The sequence below is a fragment of the Oryza brachyantha genome, chromosome 6, assembly GCF_000231095.2.
Source record: "Oryza brachyantha chromosome 6, ObraRS2, whole genome shotgun sequence".
Lineage (NCBI taxonomy): Eukaryota > Viridiplantae > Streptophyta > Magnoliopsida > Poales > Poaceae > Oryza > Oryza brachyantha.
The window spans coordinates 4,520,803-4,540,383 of NC_023168.2; the positions used below are offsets into that span (position 1 = coordinate 4,520,803).

The 19,581-nt window shown below is 45.0% G+C and overlaps 4 protein-coding genes across 5 annotated transcripts; all 4 read right to left on the reverse strand.

Moving 5' to 3' along the window:
* Positions 1 to 487: 487 nt before the first annotated feature.
* Positions 488 to 3,436, reverse strand: LOC102719121 (F-box protein FBW2-like). 2 transcript variants are annotated; one of them, XM_006655857.3, is made up of 3 exons: positions 3,137 to 3,436; positions 2,295 to 2,640; positions 488 to 1,303 (listed from the first exon to the last, which is right to left on the reverse strand). In XM_006655857.3, exons 2-3 carry the CDS (start codon positions 2,603 to 2,605, stop codon positions 661 to 663), a joined length of 954 nt encoding a protein of 317 aa, XP_006655920.1. In that variant the 5' UTR covers positions 2,606 to 2,640; positions 3,137 to 3,436; the 3' UTR covers positions 488 to 660. The 2 variants fall into 2 exon arrangements, with proteins under 2 accessions (XP_006655920.1, XP_015693772.1); XM_015838286.2 differs by lacking the exon at positions 3,137 to 3,436 and adding an exon at positions 2,751 to 2,852.
* A 5,440-nt stretch (positions 3,437 to 8,876) lies between these two features.
* On the reverse strand, positions 8,877 to 12,944 carry LOC102722778 (serine/threonine-protein phosphatase 2A activator). The gene is made up of 2 exons (XM_040525288.1): positions 11,699 to 12,944; positions 8,877 to 9,361 (listed from the first exon to the last, which is right to left on the reverse strand). The coding sequence occupies exons 1-2, from the start codon at positions 12,871 to 12,873 to the stop codon at positions 9,352 to 9,354; spliced, it is 1,185 nt and encodes a 394-aa protein (XP_040381222.1). The 5' UTR covers positions 12,874 to 12,944; the 3' UTR covers positions 8,877 to 9,351.
* A 952-nt stretch (positions 12,945 to 13,896) lies between these two features.
* LOC102723064 (protein EXORDIUM-like 2) lies at positions 13,897 to 14,995 on the reverse strand. Its single transcript, XM_040525289.1, has one exon. The coding sequence runs from the start codon at positions 14,941 to 14,943 to the stop codon at positions 13,969 to 13,971; it is 975 nt and encodes a 324-aa protein (XP_040381223.1). The 5' UTR covers positions 14,944 to 14,995; the 3' UTR covers positions 13,897 to 13,968.
* A 900-nt stretch (positions 14,996 to 15,895) lies between these two features.
* On the reverse strand, positions 15,896 to 17,330 carry LOC102699515 (protein PHOSPHATE-INDUCED 1 homolog). The gene has a single exon (XM_040525362.1). It carries the CDS (start codon positions 17,105 to 17,107, stop codon positions 16,133 to 16,135), a length of 975 nt encoding a protein of 324 aa, XP_040381296.1. The 5' UTR covers positions 17,108 to 17,330; the 3' UTR covers positions 15,896 to 16,132.
* Between the last annotated feature and the right edge of the window lie 2,251 nt (positions 17,331 to 19,581).

The following is a 19,581-nucleotide window of genomic DNA, read 5'->3' on the forward strand; positions in this document are numbered from 1 at the left end:
CTCCCATTGGAGTGCCCAGTAGTTAGTGGCGTGCATTGCCAAAATTGCAGAGCCAGAAAGAGACAGCCCCATGGAAGCAGTGATGCATGGCAATGTCAGGTGTAACTTGCCTTGCAAGAGACAGCTGACATGCCATGAAAGTGATTCCAATCCATCTGACAAGAAAACACTGCTTCATCACAAGATTTTAGGACAATTCTAGGATCTGGCACCAGTGGCCATCACCATTGTCTGCCCTAATGCATGGGGGCATCTCATCTCGCTGTACGTTCTTGGAATTGCTAGGGCATGCACATCAGAACAGGTACACTTTCTATACTGTAGTAGTTTCTGGCACACCAGGCCACATCTTTTCTACCACACATCTTGTCCAATAGGAAGGGAGACAGGAGTACTAGAACCGCAGGAGTCAGTTCATCAATATAAAACAGAGTTACAGGTTCATGGAGAACCTCTAAAAACACCAGACCATGTTGCTGTGTTTTTATGTATAAACACCAAACATTTTATATCCAGATAGATGGTTTCAAATATCTGCAAGCTAGGGGATGATACAAATACAAACACACTACTAAGGAAGTTGATGTTCACTAGGTTGAAGCATATGAGAGGAAGCAGAAGGGATACACAGACGCTTTTCTGAAGAACTTGATGCAGCTTTCATGGAGATGGCGGCCAATCAAAACCAGCATGGCTTTCACTAAATCCACCACCATAAAACCTTACTTCTAAGCCCTCAAGACCTTGACCATCATCCCATATGCCCTCATCATCACTCCCGGCTGCATAATAATCATCATCCATGAGTTCCCAGTAGATGGAATCATCCGAGTCATCCGAACATTCCTCCCAGAAGCTGTTTTCATAGCAGTCGTCCACATAGGGGCCAACGACTTTCAGCCCAGGATATCTCTCTTGCAAGAATTTGTCATCAACATTCCAGCAGCCACGCAGATCTAAAAATTTGAGATCATGACAGTGAGAGGCAATCTCAACAACAGCCTTCGTTGCAATGAGCATGTACCCTATCTCAAGATGACGGAGCTTTGGCATATTGCAAGCGATAGCACGAGCCTCATCATGTTGACTGGCCCTACCAACAACATCTGTAGGGTGCATGACTCGCCGAAGCCCAACCAGGGATCTACAATGCTTGCCAAATGCCTCTAGAGCACGAGCACCAATCTTAGTACAGCTGCTTACGTCCAAGAATGTAACATTGGACAATCTTGGTGCAACATTTTCCACTAAGGAGTCGCTGATCTCACTCCGTGGAAGCTCCAAGGTTTTAAGGGACCGTGCCCTTGCAAAAGCAAATATAGCATAATGGGGTTAATTGGAAGTTTCTTGGCATATATCAAAATGGATACTTTTTTTAGATAAAGGAAGCTTTATTGAACTCAGAAAATCATGTAAAAATGTATATGACTTAAACAGATAAAATTTTCCAATTTAGAATATGTACTAAATTACTTCATGGTACACACAATGAAGTTGAGCAATTTAGGATCAGACACTATTACTTGGTAATATCATTTTAAACATGCTTGTTTGCACTCGTGTGCAGGGTATTGTATCTCTGCTTAAGCATACAACATATTCCATGCACAGAAAAAGCAAGGTAAGGATCACTACTACCTCTATTTCATATTGCAAGACCTTCTAGCCTTGTCTAAATTCATCAATTGATGAATATATATAATTTATATATATGTCTAGATTCATTAGTATCTATATGAATCTAGACAAGACTAGAAAGTCTTACATTGTGAAACGGAGAGAGTACTATTTTAGCAACTGGTTGCCCCAAATTAATTGCAGTGGTTATTTTCTGTTTTGTGCTTGTGATGTTTGGATGGACAGAACTCGACAGCATTAATCCCCAAAACATACGTAGGGCACAGTTGTTAGAAAATGGCCATATCTAGCACATATAAACTGAAGTTTGATGTGCAAAGAGCCAAAGACAGATAAATAAAAGGAAATGCCTAGCATATGTCTTATCTAAATCAAGATGATCTAGACCAAATGCTGGCCTTTGTTAACACAGAGGATACTGTATCCCTGTGATCCAGTTCATATCATGCGGCTTCCCAGATCCAGTTATCACCTACTTATGCATCTGATGCCAAACTAGGCCATCTTTTGAGCAAGCGACCCCAGTGCATTATGCAACAAAGAGATGTGAATTAACTGACAAGTTATCTAGCAAACGTATGTTTCCATGTACTGTACGATGCTCCGGTTTTAAGGTATCCTACCATCATAAAATGATTTTGATGAACTCTACTTACTGGTCCCCAATGAAGGCGAACAACGAATCGCCGGGCAGGCCGGACACACTAATGCGGTGGAACGAGCCTCCGCTTCGGGCGATGAGCATATGAACCATGCGCCTGAGATGGTCCGGCTTACTCTGCTGCTGACTCCACTCCTGAATGTCGATGTCCTGCCAGCAGTAAGGTCCTGCAACCACCCGGCCCCAGGATTTGCAAACCCGCGGCACCACGGTGAGCACATCCTTGAGGGAGAGGTTGCGAAAGATGAGGCCCAGGGCGTCCGGCAACAGCTCGTCCCAACATCTGTGCTCACTGCACTCTCCCATGCCTCAAGACTGACCTTGGAAGCGATGCTGTCAACCTGTAGCAAGCTCAAGGATTGAGTACTTCTATGGTAAGTTTAACCTTAAAATTCACACAATTTAAGCTGACTTAATAGGTTACATGGTGCGTCATATTAAAGTGATTTACCCAGAATTTCATGGTGTCTCAGATTATAACAATTGAACTGCTTCTCCCTAAAGAATCGTTTGCTTCCTTCCCCTCCACACATGTGAAAATTATAGTTTCTTTTCATAATTTTCTTTGATGAAATACATGGCAATACGCAATATACATGGAACGAAATGTCAAGAGAGAAAAAGACAAAGAATAAGGATCAGGAAAAAAAACAATAAAAAAGATTCTGAAATTACAAGCATCCCCTCGCCCAAATTTTTTTCTTCGGAAGCGCATGCTGCTGCGAATACCAACTACACAACGCATCAAGAACTGGATGGGTTAATCGAAGGGAAAGACCCAAGTCCGGATGGCTCATCAAGTTGGCGCGAAGGAGGAGGAAGAGGAAAAACCAATACCTTCAGTTCGATTCCAGGCGAGGTGGAGGCAGGTGGGAGGAGGTCTGGTCGGGTCAGCAGCGCCACCACTCGCTGGGAAACCTTATCGCCGGCCGTGCCTCCCCGCCGGCGGGGCGCGAGAGGATAGGGCGGGAGCTAGGAAGGAGAGGAGGCCGTCCCCGCCGCGCCTTGCTGCCTGCCTGCCTGCGGGCCTTCCCGCCGCCGGCCACGCGCGCGCGCGCGAGGGAGGGAGGGAGGGAGGAGGCGACCTACGGCTCGCCCTGCAGGGACAGGGAGTCTTGTCCTGAGAGAGAAGGGTGGAGGTGCGGTGAAGAGAAAAAGGATGGAGGGGAGGAGGTGGCATCTCGGTCATTCGTCGTCTTATCGTTTTTTTTTCTCTCTTTCATGTAGAATTAGAATTAAAATTGAGATGGAGATGTGCTAAGTCAAGGCTGGAAATGTGTTTAATGACTTTAATGTAGTGTCAAATAAGCGTGGGTGTAAGAGTGAGGGATTAAATAAATTAAATATGAGTCATTTAACCTGATTATTAAAGCAACTTATATATAGAACTTCTCCTTTTTTGAAAAACGGTTCAAAAATATGTTCATAGAAAATACAACAGAGTTTCTTTTCTTTTCTTTCACTTACCAACAAAAAAGGTCAGGTACCAATGAAAATTCTCTCAACAAATATAGTTAGTAGACTTACTTAAAAACTTTGCAATAAAATAACACGATATTTGTTGGGACATTATACTTTATTTACTTGTCCTTGCTAAATGTTTTACACTAATTTTGTTCTATAGCTTTCTCTTCTCCACATCTTGTATAATTGTATGTAGAACTAGAGGTGCCTTTAGGTGAACAAGGCTAGACCAACCTCCTCACACCGCATCACTGTCATTCTCAAGTACAAAGTGATCTCCTTGAGGCTAAAATTCCTGAAGTTAGATCTACATACGACGACAATTGCAGAAATGAAAATTGTTAAGGCATCGCTATTTAGTGGATGGATTTTTCATGACATATGAAACGAGATGAGCTATTAGCGTATTATTAATTAAGCATTAATTTTTGCAAACATAGAAGACAAATTTATTTGATTTTTAAAGAACACGTACATATTTTTTTGCAAAAAAAAAACCATTGACCGTTTGAAAAACATGCTAACGAAAAACGAGGAAACATTCATCCATATGAAAAAATGGTACCTAAGGGTAGTCTACTAAAGGTTGTTTGGTTCATGGACACAATTATCTTATCATGTCATAACTCAAGTTAGACAATTTTGATTGAGTTAATTATGTGTCTGATTGGTTCGTAATACACTTGTGGTATTAATCTTTCATCATGATAATGATCTCACGTATCATTGACTAAAGTATTGCAATCTTTCATCATTAAGTATGTCACCCAAAAGAGTCCCTTGGTGCCCTCCTTCCTATTGGGGAGGTGCAGCCTGGCTCATGGTACAAAGGACAAAAGGTGAAGACTGAATAGAGAAAAAGGATGAAGGGGAAGGTGCATGTTATTGGCCTTTTTTCATATAAAATTAGAATCAAAGTGTCATCGAGACTGGGTTTTTATTTAATAAGCAATGAACTTCATAATAATAAACAATTTAAAACTTTTTAAAGGAACACATAAAATATCCATCTAATTAATAGAGAAATATATAAAGGCTTTTTTACATATGTTGTGACTCAGACAACGCCAAGTCTATATTTCACCTTATACTAATTATCTTTGTAAAATGACTCTTACTTTACATCATATTATTCTTCTATCACATTTCTTCTATATCCCCTACACATTTCATGTAAAGCTAGAGATTACTTAGGTGAACAAGGCCTGGCTTGCTACCACCTCACACAACATCTATCAATGTTATGTTTATACAAGGCAAAGTGATCTCTTTGAGTTAGTATATAACCTCCCCAATGGCAAACTCAAGCACAATGTTGTCGTAGAATGGAACTTTTCAATTTCAAGGTTGGTCTATTAGCGTCCCCATTTCTAACACTATTGTTTTTTTGATAGATATATCCAAATTTCAGTGACCGCTGCTGGAGACGCGTGTACACTATATATTATTGTATAGTAGGGTCATGACTATTAGTGCCTCTCGATATAACTTGTTTCGTCGAGCACTTACTAGCTAGAAGTAACTCCTATGAAATGTTGTCTGCTTTGGTCAATTGTGTTACCATGGAGGCCAACAATATGCTTTGGTCAATAGCAAAGGTAACGTCTATTAGTCGGCGAATGACAAAAAGAATTCTTGGCAACAAGTTTTATGGACAGCAAAGTACAATTTCTATGTTGCTAATGAATCCATTCAAGTTTGGTTTTCTTTCTCACACTCATAACATAAATATGGAGATGAATTTTCCTCAAATGGTTGTACATCCACTTATTTCTTACATGTCATCTAAATACAATTTATTTTTACTGAATTGCATTATGAGATCTATTGCGACAATTTTGGTTTAAAGATGCTCGAATCTAATATCTTCAAAGGCCATGTCTGACCGTCTTTCTTACTCGTCAGGACAATTTATAGCAAAAGGTAGTTTTGCTCGATTCAAATTCACAAAATTTATCCATATATATTCATCAATTTACATTTAGAAAGTACGCATAACTAATAAATGTCAAAACACTTATAGACACTTCAAACCAGATACCAAAACAAACCACGCATCCACACCCACAAATATCTCACAAATACACACCTTACCCAAATGCACACATACCGGTTGCACATCTCAATCGTGCTGCGTACATGCATGCGTGCCGCTAATCATTGTCCTCTCCACGGAAGAAACAACCACTGTGCTGCTATGCTAGCAAGCTTCCAAGCAAACAGTGCAGATTCCGGAGAAGCATCCATCGACGGAGACATTTCTCCTCCTCCTCCTCCTCTCCTTTTCGCTCGTCCACCGACCGGCCGCCATGAGGAGAGGGGCATTGCATGCGATGCGATGCGAGCTTGGTGGCCGGATGCACGGCCACTCGCGCTCAATCGAAACCGATTCCGAGTGCGTGATGGTTTGATGGGCTCCTCGATCTGACTGACCTACCTGTCGCCGCTATCTCTCGTTGATTAGCTGCATATGCTTTGCTGTTGCTAGCTCGCCCCTCTACCTGCGTGCCCCATGCATCGTCGATCCGTCGTCGTCGTCGTCGTCCCAACACATGCGAAACTGCAGCCTTTGTCCGATCGAACGCCATGCTGCCCACCCACCGATGAGATGATCGACCGACGCGTCCAGGTGGGCCGGCCGGAGCGAGTGCTACCTTGTGAAGAAACAGAAAGGTGGCGATCATTCCCGACCAAATTAGATCTGGCCGGGTGTCCTTTATACTGTAGTAGATATTTAGAAGGAAATTGGAGGTTTCAAATTGTATGGAATTTGGTGCTATTCACCTTCTTTAGGTTGGAAGTCTAAAGCAGAGGAAATTTGGAGAAAAATATCCTTTTTTTTTCCCTTTGATTTCATATGAATTCCATATCAATTTGAACGTCCATTATGACTTTTTTTTTTATTTTCCCTAGAAGTCGAAGACAAATAAATGCACGTGGTACCAAATGACCACAATTTAAACTTATGATTATGGGGTGGTAATAAGCACCCTGTTTTTTGTCTACAAAATTAAGTGATGGGTTAAAGAAGAGGTGGGATGGAATTTTGTAGATTTTTGAACTAAATGTATACAAGGGCTAAATAGAGTTGTGAAGATATCCTTATGTCTTTAGTTTACCACCCCTCTCAAACTCCTATGTTCCAAATAATATACATCATGGTTTTTTCTAGCTTCTCGATCTTATGTTTTATACATGCATTTGTATCATATTCATACTTTTTTTAATTTAGAAGATGCATAATTGAGAACAGAAAAGGTTTGCATAAATTTTGGAGGAAAAGAGCATAAGTTTGCGTAAATTTCATACTCCATTAGTCCAAAAATAGTTACCTCTAGCTAGGGAGTACATTCTAAAATAGTCATAAGTGTTATGAATAATTAATTAACTTGCTTTGGAAATTAGCGGTAAAAGTTTGACATCCTAAAGCCTGATACATATGCTATACCATTGAATAAGAGTTTTTTTTCCATCCTTGAAGAGGTACCACCCTTTTCTACGTAAAATTTGATACTTTCTAAGTATCTAAGGTACCAAGAGATATCAAATTTTATATAGAAAACAGTGATATCTCTTGGTATCTTCTCAAGGATGATAAAATTGCTCATTGAATAAACCTTAGCTAGCTAGGTCAACAAAATCATTCACCTTCATTGGTCAACAAAGTCATTCACCTCCATTTGACAAACTTGCTCATTTGTGAAAGGAAGAAAGTGTTGTGCACATAAAACCAGTCTTTTGAAAACCAGGACAGTCTAAAATGTTTAGATGCTACTACTCGCTAGAATCAATCATTCAAAAATGCATGCATTATGCATGTGCCACTGCTTATCCGGTCAGTACCCAGTTGGGACCCCCTTCTGAATTCTGAAATATATCTATATATATATATAAGACCAAAAGTTATATTTGCAAATGAAAAATAATTTATAAATAAAACTTTTGTATACGTATTCTCAGTGATCTAAAAGACAAGTTGGAAAATAAATTTCGATAAAAAAATCCCAAAATTAACTCTAAATTTTAGATTACAATTTCAAATTTTAGCTAATAAATGTAAGCAGAAGCAAAAGGACAGGGTGAATGGGTGATCTCCGTTGTTTGCCTGTCCAGTCTGCTTCATTTCGAGTTAACACTTTACTTTGTTGTGTCGTAGAAGTCTTTGACATGTATTCCCTCCATTTTCTTTTAACATTTGTAGCTGGAGGAACTAGTCAATTTTATAGGAGAGAGATTCATGTGAAATTCATATAATCCCAAGGAGGCCTGATAAACAATTCAGAAGTAAACTCAAAGAGAGCATACCATACCACAGCAATACCTGCAGCAGTAGTACATGCAAGTATGTACAATGCGTACATCAACAGGGCTCTCGCTTCTGTTCATCACTTATAGCATGCCTTCTCCACCGACCACAGAGACCTCGCTTCAAACAAAAACTACCAAGATCAAGAACACACAGGCACACGGCTAGATCCACGTGATTTGTATCCAAAAGACAGAAAGAAAGAGAGATAGATTGTGTTTGGATTAAAGGATTATTTGTTTTTTGTTATAGCTAATTGAGAGTATAAATGAATGAATAAACTACTACAGAATGGAAATCTTGCTTTAGAAATATCATATAATGATTTTTATACAGAAAATATTTGCACAAAACATGTTGTTTAAGAGATTGGAAGCATACCAGCAAAAAATTCCAAAATCCCCGGTGAAAACGAACCGGGACATACTGCAAGGTTATGAAAATAAATGTGCATTGAACTTCCAGCCAACCAAGCGGTTTGAAAAGTTTTCAGGCCATAAGTTTGGGAGTATTGCTTTCTTGGGCAGAGAATTAAACGTTTTCTCAGCAAGGTCTCAGAGATGAAAACCATCAAGTTCACAGCTCGCTTTTGGGCCCATGCAATTATCTACTCCAGTAAGCTACTCAATGCTGCTTGCAGGCTCATCACATGCAAAAGGAATCAAATCGTCGCCGGCCGGCCTTGCTGAGCTGCCCCCATGCTTCCAAATGAGACAAAACGGGTAGTTGGCTGCTAGGAAATTTCACCTCTGCAATTCACTGCAAGCACTAGATTAACAGCTTTGTAAACACAATTACACAGCTTGGTTACCTTGGCAGGAGGGAATTTATTGATCAAACGGCACCAAACAGAAACTGTTTCACCCCAATCATCTGCATCAAAAGCCTCAATACATGGTGTTATTAATACTACCAAGCTGTCCTCAGGGGAATCCCCAAAGCAATGTGAGCTGAGCAAGAACAGACAAGGGTCCAGAATTTATGCTCCACAACGGTGTGATGCAGAACTACGCTACAGCAGAACGAATGATGAAAGGATATGCTATCCATCGTGCAGAAACCGAGCACAATCCCTAAGCCGGAGCCCATAACGCTAGAGGGTAAAGTGAGCTTCTATAGGTACAGACATTGAACAGCATCGCTGTACAGCAGTCTTTTGCATCAAGGCGGAGTACTTGCAGAACATGGTATGTGTTCTGGACATTTGCCCGTTTGCCTCACGTTTGCCTCGAAGCTGTGTTCTGGACATTTGCCTCGAAGCAGAGGGGTTTTGGAGATTGCTTCAGTCCTCCCTGAAAAAAAAATATATCCAATGTCAAATCACATCGAATGACCCAAAATGTTGACGACACATTAATTTATGATGCAGTAAGGAGGGTACAGCTCCATTGATAAAGTAGAAGTAACAAACTTACTGTTCACGTATACTGATGGCCTTTACAGCTTTAACAGGTTGTTCCAACAATTTTTTGTGACTGACATTTACTGACTTATAAAATAACACACGTGCAATCTAGTAGTTAGATTTTATTTCAAATTTAAGATAGACCTTCCAGTTTTCTTCAAAAAGAAAAAGATAAACCTTCCAATTCAATTCAGGCTCCATTTAACCTGAGATAAATTATGGTAAACTTCTTTAGCGTGATTGGTTTTGGAACTGCTGTTTGGCTCTATTTTTCTCTAATCTAAGTTGCAAAGTAGGATATAAAAAAGAGCATTCAGCTGAAAGGATAATAAAGATCAATGGACACACACAATTACTGAAATAGATCAATTTCAGACTCAAACCAGCACACGAAATACCTGAAGTTTTTGCGGCAAGTGTCTTTGATTTGAGTAAAAGGAACAAGCTACCACATTATGAATAACGGGAAGCATATTAAAGAATTGCAAAACCTAACATGACAAGGTCAATCTCCAACAGCACAACACAACGATATTATGGTAGGCATATAAAAAATTAAATGGCCAGTTTCCTGTAATCCTGTGTGCTGCATGCCAACAGAGAACCGTCATTCCAAGTCCATTCATACAATCTTGTATTAAAAATGTCCATTCTGTTTTCATACGGAATGGTTCTACGGTCCTTACAGGCTTACAGCTAGCAGATTGATGAACAACACCTTATTTTCAATTTGTGACTAAAATTCACAACATAGATAACCAACAGCATGAACCTGACAACTTCAGAGACATTGACGAGAAAAGGGCTCAGAGGATCAAAATAAAAGAATTAACAATGTTTCAATCATCATTTCTGCACAACGGAATGGTTCTACGGTCCTTACAGGCTTACAGCTAGTAGATTGATGAACAACACCTTATTTTCAATTTGAGACTAAAATTCACAACATAGATAACCAACAGCATGAACCTGACAACTTCAGAGACATTGACGAGAAAAGGGCTCAGAGGATCAAAATAAAAGAATTAACAATGTTTCAATCATCACTTCTGCACAACATAGTCCACGACTCTATCACCATGGACTAGAGAAGTCCATTGAATCCGAAATGAATATTACAGAGTTACCACATAGCAGTTAGGCTTATATTAAATTAATTTGCAGAATAAGTGAATAACACAGCCCTGCTTCCATCAGTACAATCCTAGATTCATGCGAATAATCAAGAAGTCTCTGCTGGGCTAACAAAAAAAAAAGCTAAAAGAACTGTTGCATGTTTTGAGTTGATAAAGCATGAAACTAACGTTCATTTTCCTTCTTAAAAAGGAATATAGGTTTGCATAACTCCTGACTTCATATATTATCATTAAGAATCCTACAACTAATCTATTTTAGAGTAGAAATTGATGGCTTGTGTTTTTTGTTTATTAAGGAAAAGTCAACAGGATAAGCATCTTAGAATTCATACAAGTACATCATTCCTTTAGTTTTTTGTGGACTATAACCTACAAGTTGTAAAATAAATACAGCTCTATTCAGAAAAAAGAAATACATATGGATTGCAGTATATAGTTTGTCAAATAACCCATAATACGCATCAGAAAAAGAATTGGATTATCCAAAATCGTTTAATTTGTATTACTGAACACTATACTCGTTTGATAATAACCAAACATCTGTCTTTTTATCTAACATAAACCTTACAGCAATTCTGCACAAAACTTTCCATCACAAATCCAAATAGAGAGATTGAAACCATAGGCTCAATTGTGTTTTCTTTGTGTTCATTTTTTCTCTTTAAATTAAATTGTACTAAACTCTTGATTTTCTCATTTGATTAGAAATGTCCATACTTTAGCTAAGGACCCCTACGTCCTTAAGTTCTAGCTGTGCTGAATATAGTAGGATGGTGGCGCATAAGGTCATGGTATCACATATGGCCAGAGAACACATCTTGCATTGTATCTAGTGGGTAGTGTTCACATTATTTTCTACTAGCACCAGTTCCTCCACTGTCAAAACTCAAAACCGTCATGCTAACTTCAAGCCATATTAGGATGAAGAACTGAATCGCTCCCTGTGCAATTTACTTATTTCTTAGCTGTTTACTATACTAGCAGGCAGCATCTTTGCATAGCTTTGTCTAATCAACAAGATTCAACAAATGCCACATAGTATAACACAAGATAAATTAAATAAATAAAAGAGTGGTCATGATCCATACCATTTGATTAGTGAACCAAAGAGGAAATGCTGCATTATCGGCACCTTCTCAAGCACCTCAGCCTTGTACATCTTAAGCAGCCCGCTGTTCACCTTCTTCCAATGTGGCACACCACTGATATCATCCAACATTGGCGAGTGCTCTGCGAAGGGCCCCTTCTTCACCTTCTTAACATAGGCGACACATGCCAGGTACATATACTCCTTTGAGAAATTCTCCAAGATGTCTGGGTTGTGAATCGACTTGGGCTTCATGTACTTGTGATCAATCAACTGAGCCGCCCCAAATATGAATGGGAGGAAGTGGTAATCATCGAGCCCCCACACGCCATGTGAACCAGCAGGCTCCAGCAAGTAGGTATCCTGAAGCGTGCGCATTAGGTCGAGGTAAGCAGCGAAGACACGCAGCACAACCGCAGGGTAATCGGCCTCGCTGATGAGCCCAAGTCGCGCCAGGCAGTAGAGGAAGGCGGCGAAGTTAGTCTCATGCCCCGTGCCGTAGTCGATGCGGGTGGCGTTGCCGAATGAATCGAGAAGGTATGGCGCGAGCTCGACCTCGGCGCCGGCGAGGTCCGGGGACCCGGCAGTGGCTGTGATCGGAGCGATCAGCTGGTTGGCCGAGTCGGAGAGCTTCTCGTGCCACAAGCGGAAGGCGGGGTTTCCGTAGCGGGAGTTGTGTGGGAGCGGTGGGGTGGACTCGACGATGGCGCAGAGCGCGGAGATGAGGTCGAGGAGCGCGAAGACGGCTGGGGAGGGCGGGGACGGGAGCGGTTCGGAGAGCTTCCGGCCATGGACGGAGGCGGACAGCGCGGCGACGAAGCCGAGGAAGTGGCGGCCGTGGACGGAGGCGTGGAAGCGGGCGATGTCTTCGGGGGAGGTGATGCGCTTGGCAGGGACCTGGAAGGCGAACGGCGGGGACGCGGGTGGCACCGGGAGCGGCTGCGGCACCGGGGAGAGGACTATGGCGGCGGTGTTGGTGGGCGCGTTGATGGCCGGCATGCGGATGGGGCGGTACGCCGGCGGTGGGGAGTCGGAGGACGACGACCAGGGGGGCGGCGCGGGCGCCGTCGTGGGCGCACCGCAGGAGCGACAGAGCGGGGCGTGGCCCGCGTGGGCGGCAGAACCGGGCGGCGGACAGGAGGTGGTGGGCTGTGGGTTCGATTCGGGGTTGGACATGGCTGCCGGTGTCGTCGTCGGCGCGGCGGCGGCGGATCGGAGACGGGAGTGGTCGACGAGGGCTGGTACTGGAAGGCTCTACGGCGGCTGGTCGCTCTGGAGGAGAGGAGACGAAGTTGCGTCTCGCCAAAATGGTTGGGCCGGATGGGCTACGTGGGCCCAATTTCACCTTTGGGCTGAACTGGAGCGCCCAGCTTTTCTTTCGTCGGACAAACTTGAGATTTTGGAACAACAAATTTAATTTAAACGTTAACTTCGACGCCGTTTTGAACAACGTCATTCAAACATAAAAAACAGAAGAAATAACTCCAAAATTTTCATGAATTTAGCATTGGCTTTGACAAGTTGCACTCAATTTACATGGAGAGTTGTATTTGTCCACGCGATTGGTGTGGTTTCAACTTTAAGGCATCTTGACAACCAGAGGCGGATCCAGGCTAGGGCAGCTTGGGCTCTAAGCCCTAGGCCTGGAATCCAAATTGCATATAAATCTTATAGAAATTTCAGAAAAATGTTAAATTTATAAAGATGTAGAATTAGGTAATTAATTTGAGCCCTATGCGTGGCTCGTGGTTGGTTCCGTGGTTGGTTCCGCCCTGCTGACAACAACTAAACCATGTTGCTGGCCGTTATATTGACCCTCGTTTTTGGAAAACCACAGATGTTATCAAGCTTCGTCTTTCTCATGGCTACGTCAAACTAGGTGGACATTTCTGTTCTTGTTGACACCCTCGAATTGTTTACTTCGGTTATGATTACATCTTGCGGTTGCACACAACAATGACAGCTTGCCGCTGCTCTCTTACAATTTGCCCAAATCATCTAATCATCAATCACATTCGTAGACACGAAGTGTACGAATTCATTAGCACATCAGTACATCACACATGCGACAATCCTTAAGCTCAAATGCATCGATCATAAGTTCATACATCAATCCAAGCTCTCCTTCTCAAGATCAGGGAGCAAGCTACGAGAAGCACACGCAAGAATATATGCAACAACTGAACACAAGGAATTTAAAAAATAAATGAGGCATTTATTTTTTTTCTCCTCGATCGCATGCAGCTCCCGCGAGCGCCGTTCCCGCCAGGTCTACACAAGTGTCTTGCACTGCGACGTCGTGGGATCCCACACCGCCGGCAGGAGGAACTTCCGGCCGCCGAGCCCGACGGCGTTGTAGCTGGCGCCGGTGACCGGGTCCTTGAGTAGCTTCCCGGGGTAGCCGGGGAAGGCTCCGCTTCCGAAGACGCCGGCGCACGCCGTGGCGGCCTCCAGCCCGGCGCCGGCGTCGCCCTGGTAGTACCCGTCGCCGTAGGGGTTGGTCACCGTGCCGGCGAGCAACGCGGCGAGGCTGATGACCATGCCGTCCGCGCCGACGTCGCCGCTGGGTGGCACGAGCGGCGGGGCCTGGGGCCCGTGCACGGGCTGGTGGAACGGCCACGCGCACTGGCCGGGGCACTGCTTCGCCGGGTTGCCCGCCCACAGGTAGGTGTACCGCGCCTTGCCGTGCGCGCCGACGCCGCCGGCGTGCGCATGGATGCCGCAGCGGGACATGCAGAAGGGCGCCACGAGGACGTCGGGCGCCGTGAGCACCGCGGTGATGGCGCCGCGGTGGTGCCCCGCAGCCCTCGCCAGCGCCGTGACGTTGTCCAGCGAGAGCGACCGGCCGAGCGACATCCGCTCGTCCAGGACCTGCACCCCGAGCCGCAGCCGCGCGCCGCCGCCCCGGTACAGCGACGTGGTGCTCCACCACGCCGCCACGGACGGGACGCGCTGGTCCGGGGGCGGCGCCGAGGCGGCCGACCGGACGAAGTCAGCGACGACGGCGCGCTGCGCCGGCGTGAACCGGCCGTAGTAGAGCACGTTGACCGTGACGTTCCCGGTGAGCACCACCCCGTGGTGATCCTTCAGCACGATCGGGTCGGGCTTCACCAGGAACAGCAACCGCGGGTTGAACGCCGCGCATCCCGGCGCCGCGACGACGAAGGCGACGACGACGAGAAGGCAACACGCCAATGGCCGCATCGACGCCTTCGTCACGCGTTCCTCCATTGCTAGACCAAACATGCAAGGAGATGAGATCAACGAGACGAGCTCAGGTCAGGTGCTGTAACTTGCAAGTGAGAGAAGTGTTTTTTGTGAGTCAGGGTCGCGCGTCGGATTTAAATAGCGCGCGGCCGGCGTGGTGGAGCGCGCCATGCGTAATGGCGACGACGTGAGGGAGGAGGTGGCGCGCGCGCGCGCGTGTGGGATTTTGGCGCGTCGCGTGGAGTTACGGCGCCCATGGCCCCGCGCGTGCACGCACCCGGCTCCGGCTGGATCCACTACGAAACCCGCGGGTTCGGACTGGACGCGAGGCGGATTTCGTCGGGGAGATGGGGGCGAAATCGCGGGAGAGACGGAAGAGAATGTCGCCGCGCCGCTGCCACTTTGGTCAGGGCAACAACGTGGCAGCGACATTCTCTCGGCAGGGCGAGAGTTTTTTATTTTTGGGCTTATTCTGTCAGCGTTTGAAGATTGACCGATGTTTAGACCCTCCACCGACGTGGTTTTGTTTCCAGTAGAGAAGCTGCTAGTTTTGTTGGCATCGGCAACAGTTTTATACTTTTATTTGTTTGTACTCCATACTATTCTCTTTTATTTCTTTGAGAAAAGAAATGAACAGGAGGAAGTCTGCCGCCAAGAGATAATGAGATATATAGACGAGTAGATTTTGATTTTATAAATTCCAAGAAAAAAAATGTATGGAATGGATGACCATTGACGCACGAGGGACTCCCCTGGCTTATCGACAAATCCAAGCGTGAGCCCGGTGGCCCAGCCAGAACAATTAGATACGATGGCCTATTGGGCCCATCAGAGAAACGGCCTGGTCCATCACAGCGAAGTCCGGAGTCCCCATCCGGTCGTCCCCACGTGGCACGCCCCCCACACGTCATCACAAGAGTACACACAACCCGCACGCGTGGCGCTGCGCCGTGGAAACCATCCGACAAGGTTCCAAAGTCCCCAAATCCCGAAAAGAAAAACTTAGAATACCTTAAAGAGATTTACACAGCATTTGCACTTGAATTACAAATTCTAAACTTCTTATTTAGCGTAACAGCGTCACTACTAACCAGCAGGCAGCCAAACGTAACCGAGTTGACGTGAACTTATTATGTACACATAGACTCGCATAGTATCAGCACTGCAGCATCATGTACACAGTACACTACACAATACAAGACACGACACGTGGACCGGTTCGGTGGTGCTACACGAGCGTGGAGCAGGCGGACGTGTCGGGGTCGAAGAGCGCGGGGAGGAGATACTTCCGGCCGCGCGCGCCGTGGGCGTTGTAGCTGGCGCCGGTCGCCCTGTCGACGAGCAGCTCGCCGGCGTAGCCTGGGTACGCGCCCTTGCCGTACACGCCCGTGCACGCCGTCGCGGCCTCCAGGGCCGCGCCGCGCTCCCCCTGGTAGAACCCGTCGCCGAACGGGTTGGTCACCGCGCCGGCCACCATGCTGGCGACGTTGATCACCATCCCGTCCATGCCCACGTCGCCGCTCGGCGGCACCAGCGGCGGCGCCTGGGGCCCGTACACCGGCTGGTGGAACGGCCACGCGCACTGGCCCGGGCACTGCGTCTCCGAGTTGCCCACCCACGCGTACGCGGCGCCGGCGGCGGCGCCGTGAGCCACGGGCCCGTGCGTCCCGCACCGGCTCATGCAGAACCCCTCCACCGCCACGTCCTGCGCCGTCAGCACCAGCGCGACGCCGCCCTTCGCCGGCCTCGCCTTCGCCGCTAGCGCCGGGAGCTGGGACAGCTTCAGGCTCTTCCCCAGCGAGCACCCCTCGTCGGAGACCTGCCCGGACAGGACCACCCGCGCGTTCTTGGAGGCACCGCCGCCGCCATGAGCTCCCCCGTTCTTGCCAACGGCCACCGCCTTGGAGAGGTACAGCCGGTGGATGCTGCCCCACCACTGCGACACCGACGGTGCCGGCGCCGCTTGAAGCGGGGCGGCCAGCGAGAGGACGAAGTCGGTGACGACGGCCTTCTGCGCCGGCGTGAACCGGCCGTACCAAAGAATCGACACGGGGATGTCACCGCTCAGGACGGCGCCATTGTGATACTTCAGTTGGTCCGGCTGGGGCTTGTATAAAGACATCAGCTTCCTCTCCGCCATCGCCGACACAGCCACGCCGGCGACGAGCACCATTAGCAGCAGGAAGCTCTGCTTCTTCACCATCTTGCCAAGAAGAGAGCTCACAATCTGGGAGAAGATCAAAAGAGTGGATGTGTTCGTGGCAGTTTGAGAAGCAAAGCCAAAGCTGGGAGCTGCTTATATAGCCGAGCTGAACGGCATCAAAATGAGAATCATCTGGATATGCATGTGTAAAACGAATTCATTTCAACTTTTTTTTCTTCTTCTGTCCTTGGAGAAGCTGCAGCTACGATCCAAACTCTCCAAAGGCGTGCAGATAAACAACCACCACTAGTCCCTCTCCGTGGCATTCATCACTGCACAGTGCGCAAAAATAAATCGTACGAGAACAGATACTTTGAATTAGAAAAGCTGGCATGATTGAATGGATTAGGATTGCCTGGAAGCAGCATCCAATTCATAATCACAACCCGGCGTAGTAGTACACTAGTATACCACTGTGCTACATTCTACGTGGAGCGGCGAAGTCAACAGAATGCAGCAAGGATCGGACCACACATAATTGGAGGGACCTCATCAGAACATCATGACAGGTTTTTCTTAATCATTTTCAGCGCATAAACTGGCTTTAGGAGGCCACTCTGAACTTTCGATCGGATGGACGGGGGTTTAATTTTGGTGCCGGAATTTGACGGATATGTCGACCACAATCCATGCACTTGCAGTCTGCGTCCACAGCAATCATGGCTCCAGCTGGATGCATGGTTCATTGCACGCTCTCATGGGGTCATGGCCCATTGCTTGTTCAGCTGCTTCAGCAATTCAGCACCTGTCCAAGCAAGCAGATATGTTGGCCCTCTGTCTGGAGGCTTGTTTTTCTTTCTTCAAGACTTGACATGGTTTAGATAACCTGAAGGATGTTTTAGTGAAAAGGAAGATGGTCTTAATCTTCAGAGAATCCTGCTGCTAGCTGCTAGGAGTACTTTTTTAAAAGAAATATTTGTATGGGAGGTGTTTTATGATGTATTCTATTGGCATTAGAATTTAATCGTTATTGTTGATTTAATTTTATTGAATGACTATGATTAAATTATAGCATCAATAATATTAGGTGTAGTAGAAATTTAAAGATGGTTGTTGTGCTTTTTATTGCAAAAAATAAAATTACAAAATACTACTAATCAATTAATAAATAAAGTAATAGTAATTTTTAATAAACGGTTAAGATTATTTATATACTACCAAAAGAATGAGATTGTATGATTGAGAACCCGGTTGCCTACAAGTATTAGCAACTTCGCATCATGCTAATGACCAACCTAGCTAGCTAACTAAAAGCCCAGTGGCGTCGTCGACAAAAATTATCGACAAAGCAAGCACTCAACCAAAGAGACCATTATATATACGCCGGCCCAGCTGGCGCGCATGCAATTGTAGGAGTAGAGCCGAAGGATCGGAGGACGTGTCGATGGGAAGCATCGGCAGCAAGCAGCAGGCTCTCCTGCATGCCTCCCCCGGCAGCTGCAGTTGACAACAAAAATGATGCGTCTGCAGTTGCAGGGACGCAGGGTTTGCAGGCGCCTGTTTACCATTGAAATCGCGTGCTCCAGTCTGCAGCCGTTCAGAGAATCGTCAGTCATCGGGCCAAGAGCCGCAAGCAGAATTGCGCACGGAGAATTGTTTGTTCGCAAATCATCGGAGAATTGTTTGTTCGCAAATCGTTCTGGACCTGTGTGGGACTGTGGTTTACTCCTCTCCGGCTCCAATCGTTTCGTGCTTTTTATCTAAAAAATCAAAAAGGTTTATTTAAAAAAAATTAATAGATAAAAGTTTCATATACGTGTTTGTAGAATTTAAAAGCAGATATTGTGAAAAAAATCAGAATAAAAAACCATAAACTTAACTATAAAATTAAGTTTTCAAATTTAAAATTTGGTATATAAATAATTGCTATAAATACGTATATAGAATTTATTTATAATTTTTTTTTTGCAAATATGTTGTTTGTTTTTTCGTTAAAAATGAAAAGATGACCCTATGTCTTTAGCGGTTTGAAGTAATTGTTATATAATAAAATACAACAATTTTTTTCCGAAATTAACACCTAATTAAATTTTAAATTTTAAATTTTAATTTATAAATATAAATAAAAGTGAAATGACGGACCGATAACAATGAGAGTGGTAATACAGTCAACCGTCAAGTTTTTATGAGAGAAAATTTGCCGTGCAGTGACGCACAGAGTTCTTCCCTTCCATTCTCATCAACAATTGCTTACGAAATCTCGAGTTACCAAAAGCACAAGCAGAAATACAAGAGAACTCGATCCAATCAGGCAGCTGAGAGTGAGATGTGCGTGACACGAGAGACATACTAGCTTGACGAGATGGATGAAATGAAGCGTTCAAGTCCTGCAGCGTCCTGGAGTCCTACAGTAGTTGAGAGCAAGTTCAATAGTACAGCAAACTAGGTTCAATTAATCTATAGTCAATCTAATAGCTAATTTATATATTATTTACTTATAAAACTTTAATATATGGTCTACATGTCATACACAC